Source organism: Onychostruthus taczanowskii, unplaced genomic scaffold, assembly GCF_017590055.1.
Source record: "Onychostruthus taczanowskii isolate IOZ18803 unplaced genomic scaffold, ASM1759005v1 scaffold5, whole genome shotgun sequence".
Lineage (NCBI taxonomy): Eukaryota > Metazoa > Chordata > Aves > Passeriformes > Passeridae > Onychostruthus > Onychostruthus taczanowskii.
In genome coordinates this window covers 9170647-9183151 of record NW_024502568.1, presented here as the reverse complement: position 1 = coordinate 9183151, position 12505 = coordinate 9170647, and the positions used below count along the sequence as shown (strand labels likewise).

The 12505-nt window shown below is 45.8% G+C and overlaps 1 protein-coding gene across 1 annotated transcript in view; it reads left to right on the top strand.

Moving 5' to 3' along the window:
• The first annotated feature begins 233 nt into the window (after nucleotides 1-233).
• The window catches only part of LOC121341910 (VPS10 domain-containing receptor SorCS1-like), a 256711-nt gene continuing 244439 nt past the window's right edge, over nucleotides 234-12505 (top strand). The window contains exon 1 of the mRNA XM_041415866.1: nucleotides 234-1253. Within this exon, the coding sequence (XP_041271800.1) occupies nucleotides 660-1253 (594 nt within the window). The 5' untranslated portion in view covers nucleotides 234-659. The remainder of the gene's footprint in view (nucleotides 1254-12505) is intronic.

Below are 12505 nucleotides of genomic sequence, written 5' to 3'. Positions count from 1 at the left end.
ATGCGCGGAGGTTTCAGCACGCTGGGGAGGAGGCTTTAGGGGTTTGAACTGATGGGAAGCACAGGGGAGGAAGGGATCGGATGATACGAGTTTGAAAGTTGGGGTAAGTCCGTCGCTGGAGTGTGTGCGTGAGGGGGAGTGAGTAACCAGCCACTCACGACACAGGCACGGGGCGGCCTGGCGGGGCGGCTGCGGGAGGAGTGTGATGCAGAAGCGGCGAAGTGAGAGGGAGCAGAGAGAGAGCGAGCGGGAGAGGAGCGAGCGGAGACTTCCACGGAGGCAGCCGGGAGAAATCACCAGCCAGGATTTGCTCCTCTCTCTCTCCCTCTCTCTCTGATTTCAAATCAGCTCCTCCCCCGTGTGGTTGTGGCTTTGCCTTCCATCACAAGCCTCATCAGCAACACCAGTCTTGGGAAAAAAAAAAGAGACAAAAAGAAAAAGTGCAAAAGAAGATAAAGGAAAGAAGAGGGGGAAAAAAGAGGTGGGAAGAAAGTAATCTCCTCTACCCCTCGGCAGCATCTAGCACAGAAGAGTCTGAAACTTTACGTGGAGTTCTCGCCGTGTTTACCCCGCGGCGGCTGGATCGGCAGCGCTCGGCTCCCTCGCTCCTGCTCTCCTTCTTGCTCTTTCTCCCTCGCACTCATCAGCAGTCGGCAGCGATGGAAAAAGTTGCTGGCTGGTACCCAGCCTGGCACGTTGCTCTCCTGTACTGGACATGGCTTTTCCTCTTCACTTATGGCTTTACCGGTGCAGAAATAACTTGCAGATCCTGCCGTTCCCAGGTGCAGCCGCAGCAGCAGCCGCAGCAGGGATTACTGATGCACTTGAGGACCGACAGAGGAGAAAAGGAGCAAAGGAGGTTCCTCGGGGAGAAAGGAGGTGAGAGAGGGCAAGAGGCCGGCACGGAGGATGCCGGGCTGCAAGAGACCCTCGCCCCTGCTTCCGCGGGGATGAAATTCAGCGGCTGGGAGACACGGCGAGTGACGAGGGAGCGAGAGAAAGTGGCCGGGGAGCGCCGTCCCCGGGCGGCAGCGGCGGCTCCGGCCGAGGACCGACCCCTCCAGGGCCCCCCCCGGGCGGGCCGGCCGGGCGCGGTGCGNGGGCCGGGCGGCGCCGCGGGGCGGGAGCCGGGGGACGGCGGCGCCGCCCGCTTCGGGCTGGAGGAGCTGCGGCTGGCCAGCACCACCTTCGCCCTGGCCGGAGACTCGGCGCACAACCAGGCCATGGTGCACTGGTCCGGCCACAACAGCAGCGTGAGTACCGCGGGCGGGGGCGGCTCCTCCGTGCTTTCCTTATTTCCCCCCCCTCTCCCCTTCATTTTCTCTCCCCCTTCCCCCGTGTGTGTGTAATCGGGGGTGGGGGGTGGGTGCTGGGTTTTTCTTCTTCGAAGGGGATTTTGCGCCTCCGGGCGCCGGGGATTGGCTTCGCTTAGCAGTGTGCAGTGGGGCAGAAGGGCTTCAAAAGGGCCATTCTTGTGGAGTAGAAAAACTTTCCGCTACCCGCCCGCCCGCTGAGCGCATCCCCCTCCCGGCCCCCGTGTCCCTCGCCCCGGAGCAGAGCGGGATCCAGCGCTGCCACCGCCCGCGGCGCCACGGGAAGGGTCTCCTGGGGGATGCGCCTTCGCATGCAGCCTTCTGCCCAGGATAACCCTCACGGGCAGCCTGGGAGGCTCAGCTGGAAGGATGCCCAGGGAAAGCCCCTCTACTGCTGCTTCTCCTGCCAGCTGTGGGGGCTCACATAAGCCCAAGGGCTCATCCTCAGGCCCTGCTGATGCGGAGATGCTGGAGGGCTTCAGGACTTTGTCTCCAAGGTGTGTCTGTGTAGGGGATAAAGCTGCTTTTGGCTCTTGCCACCAAGTTGTTAAATAGGAGTTTTGTTTCTTCCTCGTAACCTGCATGTGTCTCAGGAATAGCATCAGAACAGCTCTGACTTGAGCCAAGCAGAGCAAAACTGGCCAGAGAAGTAGGCAGCTGATTTCCAGGCTGGAGCCATAGTCACGACATCAAAGTTACCAGGTTAACTTGGGCACTGTATCCCTCCAGCCTCTGCTGCCGTGGTACATGGAGCTGAGGGCTGAGGCCCAGGGAAGGCAAGGGTAAATTGCTTGGAGTGCTCTTTGCCTGCCCTTAACACTGCCTGTTAAGGACCAGCAGAAGTGGAGGGATCTGTTTGTCCGGATTCTCCAACTTTGCCTCTTAGAGACACCAAGCAGAATGCTAATGAGAGAGAAAGGGATGCCACCACTACGTGACTGCTGCCCATATAAGTTCCCAGGAGAAACAGGGACTCAGGCTCTCCTCTAAGGTGTCTGCAACTGTAATGCCAGAAGGTCTCCGGCTGCTTGGCAGAAATCTTTGGCACCCCACTCAGCTTTCAGTACTAGGAGACTGATAACATTTTGAAATTATAGTCTAGTCATTATGAATTCCTTTTGGTATAGATTATACTGAGCTACTCAATTTAGAATTGCAGCGGATGTCGTAAGGACTTCACTGTGGGGTTCAGCCCTAGTTAATTGGGACATGGTTTTATGGTCTCATCAGGAAGTTTTTAATCAATTAATTGACAAGGGAATAGTTGTCATTTCCATTTTGAAGGACTTTCCCCTTTCTTCACAGCTCAGCTAGACTATTCTTAAATAGTTGTGTGAACAGAAGCGGCCTTGTAGGAGCTCAGGTCTGTTCATACAAATTGAATTGAGACTGACACTGGTTTCAAGTGACCCATTTGCTAAGAAAAAAGATTCTGATATAGAAAGTCATCCAGCAGGCAGCAGTTTCTCTGGTCTATCACTGCCATCATGTTTCACCTGTACATTTTTCAAGACACATCTACTGTCATATATGTGTGTAGGTACACATATATTTGTGTATGTGTTTCTGCCCACTGTGGTAGTGTGGGCTGCTGTTGTCAGGGACTGATTTACTTTCTGAGTGTGTTGGTGTACAAATGTTTTCAGGGGGAAACATTTTGCGACTGTCCTTCCCGAAGAGCTGCAGGTTGCATCATGTACAGGGGTATTATGCTCACCCCTTCACTGCGGGGGCTCTGGCAGTGCTGTTCTGTTTCGTGCTGTGCTTGCAGCCCCCTCACAGCACAGAGTGAAGCTGGGCCCCAGCAGGACTTGGGTGCCCAGCAGGCTTGTCCGGCTCAGCTGAAGCAATGGTGTGTGTTCAGAGGGAGCCCAAAATGGGCCCGACCCATTGTCGCTGTGTGGAGGTTTTGGGTTCCCATCAGTGCTGGAGTTGGGAGTGGAATGGGCTTGGGGTGAAACTCTTCCTTTAGGGTACAGTGTGCATAGTTTTGCCTGCATGGAAGTTGCAGAGGATCCCAATGTGCTGCTTGTGAAATGCTACATAACCCCAGTGCCCCATCTGCATTCCGAGAGCAGCAGCTGCTGGCTTCCTGCTGGAGTTTCCATGCTGTGGCATGGGGATGCAACACACCTCTGCTTGTTTTCATTCTGGTGTGCTCTGGAAGTGCTGCTGTCAACCAGCTTTTGCCTTTTGCCCAGGCAGAGGGGCAGTGTGAAGATCATACTTTGCCGTATCTGTGTGAGGACAGGAAAAACAAAAACAAAGCTCAAAATATTTGAAATCCTGGTAGGTGGAAAAACTGGAAAATTAAAGCATTGTCACCATCAAGTTTTTGTATTGCAGTGTACCTTATCCTGTCAGTCTCAATGTGGTTCCTTGTTTGTATCCTTATTTTGGTAGTGGTGTGGATATAATTGCAATGCTGCTGTGGAGGAGAGAGAACTCCTGAGTTCTGTACGGGATTCTTCTGGGTGTTTGCAGCTTCTCTCAAGCTTGTCTGTGATTTTATATTGAGTGTGTGCACCACTGAACTGATGGCATTTTGCTCTGAATTCGCTGTATGCTAAGCCACAGGTACAGTAAGAATAATAAATGATAGTACAAGTTGTCCAAGTTTAACTCCATCAACATAAATTGTTTTATATCAGTGCTTATTTGGCTCATCAATGATTTTAGGTACTCCCTGGACAGCTTGCTCTCCAGATCCACATTCATATCCAGACACTCTGCTGGAGCATGCTCTGCTCATCTGTAGTGACACAGTTCACATATTCTGTAATCTCTCCTCTGTACCTTGTTTCACTGATGGAGTCAGCAGGAGTTCCCCAGAGGAGAGCATAGGTGTAGCAAGACTGGCTTTGTCAAATGACTGATGAGGATGAAATCAGGAGTGTATCCAGTGTTACATTAAAATACAGGTGGGCCTCAGGCTTTCTCTGACTCCAGTGGAGGTGAGTGAGGCCACACAAAGCTGTCCTGCATCTCCACAATCCTGAGCTCTTTTGGTCTTCAAGACAGAGAAGAGCGGCTGCAGCAAAAAGTGGGTGCTGAAAAGGGTCCCTGGATGCACTGAGTGCTGGACTGGCTGGGATGATCCAAGGAGCCTAGATTATTGAGTCTGTTAATGGGTCCTGGCAGTACTTACCTGCACTGATGCAGGTAAGGATCCTGAGTGTCTTTCCACTGGCCCCTATAAAACTGGAGTAAAAGTTCATATGACCTGAAATTTTTCTCAGATCTCTTCTGCAAGATACACAAGTGAGATCTCTTGCATTTTTGCACCACTGAGGAATGTCATCAACGGTGTGGAAGTTGTCAGGTTTCCTAGCTCATGGAGATCCCAAACGTGTTGCTGATGCAGTGTGTCCTGACACTGTAGGTTTGGAGTCTCTACAGCTCCCTTAATGCCATGCTATAGACTAGGGGAAAAGAACTAGCAGAGATTTTGTGTGGAGCTAAAAGAGAGACCTGGCTTTAATGGAGAGAAGCAAGTCTCTAGGTGATGTCCATAATGAGCTTTTGGAATAGAGATGCTATTATTTTCCTTCCCTGGCACTTAACATTCCCTGGAATTATTTTACAGGCAGTGATGATATTCCCTTTCAGCCTCTGGTTTGTTAAATCAAGCAAGCACTCTTCTTTCTGTATCTGCTTGTACAACAGGTTGCGTACAGTGAACTCTGAATTTCTAGGAGTCAGTTTGCCAAGAAGTCGAATTTGAATCTGATTTTTGCTTTTGATGAATGAAAATGATAACAAATATATTGTTTTTTTTACAAGTGAGGCAGTAAAGGCATGGCTAAGGTACCTTAAATTGCCAGTGTTCTATTCAGTCCAGAATGGGGGACCATAATAAAATTATTTTCTTCTTTTCATTTCACTTGGAGACTTTGCCCAAATGTCATGTTCATGCAAGAGGATATAGTTGATAGCCTCCGCCTTTCTCTTGTTGGCAGAGCTGTGGCTCCAGATTAAAACTATCAGGGGTGCCAGCATCATCCCATGAGTGACCAGCATTTTGTTGCATGATGCTGTGATAGCCCGTGGCAATTGAATCATTATAAAGGAGGAATTTTAAAGTAATGAATGTGGATATGGAGCCCAGAGCCAGATCCTCAGTGAGACCCATGGTGAGGAATGAACCCAATGTCAGTTTCTTCGTACTGAGATTGATTCCTAGGGAGCTGAAAACAGCTGCCAAAAAGATTCATGCAAGGAGGATGTTGGCATTAATATAATTCAGTGAGATGGAGTCTGTATTATGTACAAATTACAAGAATATATAATACTATTAAGAGTATAATGCACCGGATGCTGAGACTGTTTCAGACTAATCTCTTGCTGGAGTTACGGAGAATATATTTTGGAAGGGCTGAATAAAAAGTGAGGAAACAAAAACGGGAATTTAAACCAGGAAAAAAAAAATCAAATCAAATTAAAATATTGCTAAAAGTCCCTTGTTTCATATTTTTGTCTTGATTATATTTAGTACTGTTGGATAATAAAATACTTCACATCCACTCTAGATATGAAACCTCCTCTAAATTTCCTGTAGCTGAGTAGGACTTTATTCTTTAACCAGAGGTCTTGAGGATTTTTTTGTATTTATTTTCTTCTGTGTGTGTTTGAATTTTCAAAAAAATGACTCAACAGCCATAGTATTTCTTTCTTCTGTGTTGCAGTTCATCTCTAGATGGATAAAACACAGGCTTTTCATTTACAGAATATGAAATAGCATACATGGGAAATTGTTAATAAGAAGAGCCGTGCTCTGAGAGAAAGCAGTAAGTGAAAGAGAATCTGTGAGGACTGGAAGAAAGGCTTCTCATTGTGTGATGCTGGTCTCTGTGAAAGAGTTTGGGAGGTGGTGAGGAGCTTCTGCCACTGGCAGGTGGGATATGCAAATCCCATCACAAGGGGAGATTAAGGAGAATAATGGAAGAGCTCTGACAGTTGCAGCTGGCATTCATGCAATATCGAGAGGCTATAAACTGTGTAAAGCAATCGGGTTATAGCTTTCTATCTTCTTAATACACTACTTTATAACAGAAAATGGGCTTCTCCCTTTCCTCCTGGCTTCAGATAAGACATTTGCATTTCCCTAACCTGGCGACCACGGTGAAGTCAGTCCAGAGGGGGAAGCCAGGAGGTCAGAAGTCCTTAATTCATTCTGGAGGGGTTAGAGACCCATTCAGCTGTGACACAGCTTTACATATGAAGGGCTGCAAGGTCAGCATTGGCCTTGGACAATCTCACATCCTCTGGGCCTTTCATACCACGTCAGAGTGAATACAACCCTCGTGTCATGCAGAGCTCCAGCCAGAGGAATGATACTGCCCTATTAAAGACTTCTTTCTCTGGAAAATGTTATTGTAGCTTGGCCTACAGAGCATTTTGTAGGTTCACATTGATTTTCCTTTGATTCCAAGGCTCCTGAGAAATAGCCCGCAACAAGCCCAAATCGTGAAAGTTTAAATGCAACATTTTTTTTTGTTTTGAATCAGGCAGCATTTTTGGAATGGATTTCTGATTCTTATATTCTACATTCTAAAATGATCCAGTGATGCAAAAACCTTGATTCAGTGTGCTGGACACCTGAGATGGCATTACCTCTGGCTGCTGCTTCACAGACTAAGGCCATCCTGATGTCCAGGCATGGGAATTGCACAGCATCTCAAACTGTTTTTGCCTATATTTAGGTAACTGCTGTTACCTTAAAAGCTGTGTGTACTGGATCCTGTTCATCCAGATGCAAAGCTGCATTCAGGTTTACATTTTCAAGGAGGAAAAAAAATTAAGACTGACACAAGATGCTTTTTTTCCTCAATTATTTTTTTTTATACCTGGCCAGCAAACCAAAAAATCAATGACTCCCAGAGTTCTAATTGACATTTCTGTGTTAAATGAAAATGGACCTTGATTCCAATTCAAATGGCAGCACTGGGTGATAAAGTAATTATTTGGAATTTTAAATGCATATAAAAGTTGATGCAGTAAAATGATTTTTGTGCCACTTGGAATTTTTTTTGGCTGTATCTTGAATCAAACAAAAGTTAATGTAAGAGCCCTTAATCCCTAATTCTCAGTGCTGGTAACACAATAACACTTTTACTTAGTACTGTACTTTCTCTCCTTGGGGAACATAAAAGAAAAGTACTTTCAGAAGGAGCAGGATATTTTAGGATATGTCCTAAAATGTAATTCCTTCCTTTTAGAGGGTCTGTAAGAACTTAATTTAACCTCCCACGGTGTCCCTCAGTGGCGGGGCGTTCTCCTGTGCCCGCAGCCTGGCTGTTGGAGCTGCTCTGTGCTGCCATGCAGGCACAGCCTCAGGGCCCTGTGCTGAGCGGGGCTCAGTGCGGAGCAGGAGCTTCAGGAGACAGGTGGGGATGTAGATGGAGGAAGGAGGGAAGCTGCTGCTCTCTCAGCAGCTGAGGGGGTTGTCAGTGCCAAGCATCTCCACCCGGAGCAGGCCGAACCAGGCCAGCCTCCCGCGTGCTCTGCCTGTGCTGTGTCTGGGGCAGAACTGCTGCTGCAGGAGCAGGGAGGTCAAGGCAGTCATGGACCTTGTGATTTCTCTTTCCTCTTGGGAAAACTCCAGAGATAACCCCTTCATCTCATCTGGGCTTTTGGGGTGGAAGCTGTTTACTTACAAATGGGAAGCTGTTGATAATTTGCACCAGGTCCCAGCACAGTGTCAGTGCTCACATCCTGATTGTATGAGGTTTGAGGTCACCTTTGATCGTGTAAGGACAGCAGTGCCATGAGCTCTTGCAGGTAATTTTCATGCACTTCTTCAGGAAGAAGTGAAAAGCTCCTTAGAAAAATCTCAGGCTATATAGGTAACCCAACAGAGATATCCCATGTCATTTCCCAAATGTTTCTTTTCCCCCCCATTCTCACCTCCCCCACTGAATTTAAGGTGGAGAAAATAATTCAAGGGAAATATTTTATATAACAAATGTGGGCATGTTTTTATCTCCATAAATTTTCCCTGCTCAATATGTAATTTTCTTAGGTGCACTTTTTTTATTGGGGGGATGAAGTAATCATAAAGTTCCTAACTCAGAAAGCAGTGAGAAATTCCTCACTAATGTGGAAATGGACACTGTTTAATCATTTGGACTTCTCCTGGAAAATTTTTCTTTTAACTACAAAGTATAATTTCAGTAGATGAAAGAGGTCATATGCTCCCTTTCTGTGTGTGTCACTGGGTCAGTTTAAATCTTTAGAAACAGCTTAATGTGCCCTGTCTTGGCCAAAAATTGTGCCAGCATCTTTCACCGAATATTCTCTGAAAACAAATGTAGGAAAAGTGAATCCACTGACTATTCAAATGAATATTTGAGGATCTTATTAAGTATTTACTTATAGGTAAGTGTAAATATATTTTTCTGATATAAAAAGAATACTTATGCTGAAAATCAAGCTCTGTCTGCCAAAGAACATGATACGAAAAATTAGTTTGCTTTCCACTGCTTTCAATTCAGTTTTCCAAGAAAAAAATACATTACTGTAGATGAAAGATAAAATCTTTAAATTGATCATTATTGGAATCATAATCATATTTTGGAAATGGTTATCTGCAAATAAAAGTGAGATCTTACTTTGATCAAAACTTTAGAATTTTTTTTTTTATAGGACAGGCTAAACCACTAATAAGAGACACACCAGCAAAACAGGAGATACATTATACTTAATTTTAAAGTCCATGGTCCATGGTGAAATGCCACCATGTTAGAGAAGTCTGGGGAGTGATAATTCCCTGGGATGTTAATGTGGCTGAAGATTGAACCATGGGGAGGGACTGCACTGTGGGAAATGAGCACTACACCTTCTCCACTTCATTTGTGTTCATGTTTCCACACACCCCCTCAATAGATAAGAGTGACAGAACCTGGGCTGGAGATGAGATGAGAAGAGAATAGATCTGGCCTACATAGATCTGGACTTAGCCTGGATCCATGACCTTGTGTCACTACAGATGAGCTGATGAAGTTTAGTAGTAAATATTTAGGTTACTGTAACTGAAGGATGCTTTGATACAGATCTGTATGTTTGTTTCAGTAACAAATGACTGTTTAATTGTATATACTTGAAAACAAAACAAAATAAAAACCAAACTAAAATATTCTCCAGCTCATCTTTGGGACAAAAAGCTTCCAGTTTGGTGTTGCCATCCATTTTATTTTCAACTTTTGTAAGATGACATGTGATCTTTCTTTTTTCTCCAGAAACTTGTCACCCACTCCAAATCAGCTCATTTTAAACTTGTTAAAGGAGTGAATGTTGATTCCAGCTGTCTGATATCCCGGTCTGTGCCCGTGGCTGTGGCCAGGGCACGATTGCAAGGCCCTGACATCCTGCCTGTGATGGAGGGAGTTGGACCATGGCCTCTATGAGAGCTGAGGAGACCCAGCTCTGCACTCCTGTGCCATGCACCAGGCTCCTGGCATCTTTTTTTCCCTCCCAAACACTGGGTTCAGCAATGGCTGAAATCCCTGTTGCTGTCATGATGCTGCAGGCTGGGATCCCATCAGAGGGACTCAGCAGCTCCCATAGCTCCCTCTCCCATGGGAACGTGAGTTCTTCCTCCTGCAAATGTGTGCTGCATCCTCCTCCTCCTCCTCATCAGCCACCCACGGCCCTGTCTGTTGATGCTGTTGCCTGGCAGCCGCCCTGTGATGGACAGCTTGGAGGGGAGTGATGATTAAACAACCTGAACTGGCTTCTGAAAGCAGAGATCTCATTGTAATGTGACAGGCAGTGACAGCTCAGACAGCAACACATTCTGAGTGTGATTCCTGAAAAAAAAAAAAAAAAGGATAAACAGTAAACACACGAGGAGAGAGCCACACACACCTGTGTGTAGGTGTGTGAGCGCTGATGCTCTTCCTTGATGCAGAAGGGCTGGGGAAGGCAAGTGTTTCTGTCTTAATGGAGGGTGAACATAACCCTAATAAGTGTCATGATGAACAGGTCAGCCCAAGAGCCAGGGCAGCCTGCACTGACGCTGTCAAACACGAGCTCCTTGCGCAGCAAACGGGATCCTGCAGGTGCTGGCAGCAGGGGGCTGCACGGCCAGCAGGAATAACACTCCTTCCAGAGGGGAACACCTAGAGGCCTCAGCATGAAGGTGGTGGTCCTGCTATGTCCACCTGCCACATCCCTTCCTGCCTGCCAGCTGGACAAGTACAGGCACAAGGATGCAGGCTGTCATTACAGTGTAAAAGTTAGTCTGTGCACAAGGTGTAGATACAGGATGCAGTGAAGCAGTTAACGTTCATACTGATGGTTTGTCTGATCTGTGCATGGATTCAGAGGGAAAATGAATGTTTCTGGTGCTTCTCAGTTGCTTCTCAAGCTCTCCTTTTAGTTTTGTCCCATGCAGAATTGCTGCTGTCCTGTCCTGTTTGGGTTTTGCTCCCTTCCAGCCCTCCTCTGGAAGCAGCTCTGTCTTGGCAGTTTTATGCACCGGTGTTTTCACCACAGCAAACAGTGGAGGTGCATTACTGCTGTAGTGCAAATGAATATCACATTTCTCTTAAAGCACAGTTAACCAAAGAGATTCTGATGTTTCCTAGAACTTCTAAGGTAATGTTAAGTGTAACAAGTGTTTCCAGGAAATGTTTGTGCTCTGGATTATCAGCCTATGTTTTGATGGCTGTGCATGTCCTTTTTAAATTGCTGTCAGTGTCTGTCCTGGGTAGAGCAGCACCAATTTTCTTCAGTGCTATTCCGTTCTTAAGGCAGGCTTATCAGTGAGGCATCTGAGGGATGGCTTTGAAGTGAAATAAGAAAACAAACCCCAAACTACTTTCCAAAGGTCTTTCCAAAAAGAGTTAAGAGATCACCAGTGTTCCTGTCAGACTGAAAGAGAAATACACACACAAAGAGAAGAAAATTTCATTGCCTGCCTTTCTCTGTCCTTCCCATATCTCCTATCTCCATTGCATCTGGCACCCTCTCAGGATGAAGTAGTTGAGAAGAAATGTGGAGTCTGTGCCTTTTCCACTCACATAAATCAGTATTCATCTAAGCCAAGAACTGCTTTGAGGCAAGCAGAAGAAGAATCCATCTCTATTCCTTTCTGACACTAAGGTATTGAAAGGCCAGGCAGAAAGAGTAATTTCTGAGAAATCTTGCATTTGGCAAGGTGAATTTTGGTGTGAAACAAACTTTTATGATCAAGTAGGGGAAAGAAATACTTCGAGAAATTTTATGAGGAGCAGAGAATATTTTACAAAAGAATCAGCATCTCATTATAAAATGTTACTCAGGAAACCTGCACTTAATCCTTCATATAGAGATCATTTTGTTTAAATAAGGACATATGTGGAGATTGTTGCTGGAGTGAGTTCAAAGAAGAGAAAAGATGTCTATAATTTTGGGCTTCTGCTTAAATATATGGCATTGTGTGGTTGATGTCTGAACTGGGATGACACAAGACAAATTAAATTTTAACTCATTAGTAAATTTTCCTCCTAACAAGCTACTCAGATGATCCAGAAATACATTATGCAGTAGCAGCTGCTAGGAGATGAAAATATTTCATTGTAGCAATACATGGTATAATGAAGGATGGGGAATGAATGCAGTAGTGCAGTAAGGACAGAAGAAGATGGATGACACATAGTCTTAAATATTCACCTTCTGTGTTGAGTTTACACGGGACAGATGACGTCAGTAAATTGAAAACACCACTGAGACACATAAGTCATTAAATACTAATATTAGAGCCACTTGGGGAAAGAAGGTTGTCAGTTGTCAGAAGAATTTTCAGTTAGAAAATACAGTTAGTCAAAATCAGAAAATTTCTTGGAGTTATGTCATTTTCAGTGACATTTTCTACACTAAAATATCAACCAAAATTGTCTGCATTCTGAAAAGTGTCAAAGGCTGTGATGAGAAACCTTGCCAATTGACTCACTTTGGCACCAAGATAATGACAACATGGTGGACACATACCAAATATAAAAGAATAAGTGTAAAAGTTCCTTGTTCCTCTGTCCTCTTTGACCCTCACTTCTGGTAATGGCCCCTGTGTATCCTTGAGCCCTGTGTGTTCAAAACTGTATTTTTCTGTCCTGGAGAAATTTGGGCTCCATGTCTCTCCTCTTTGCTGAGTCTCAGTTGCATGGAGGGCATCACCACAGGATTTTTGCTGCTTCTTTGGGCACTGAAGGTGC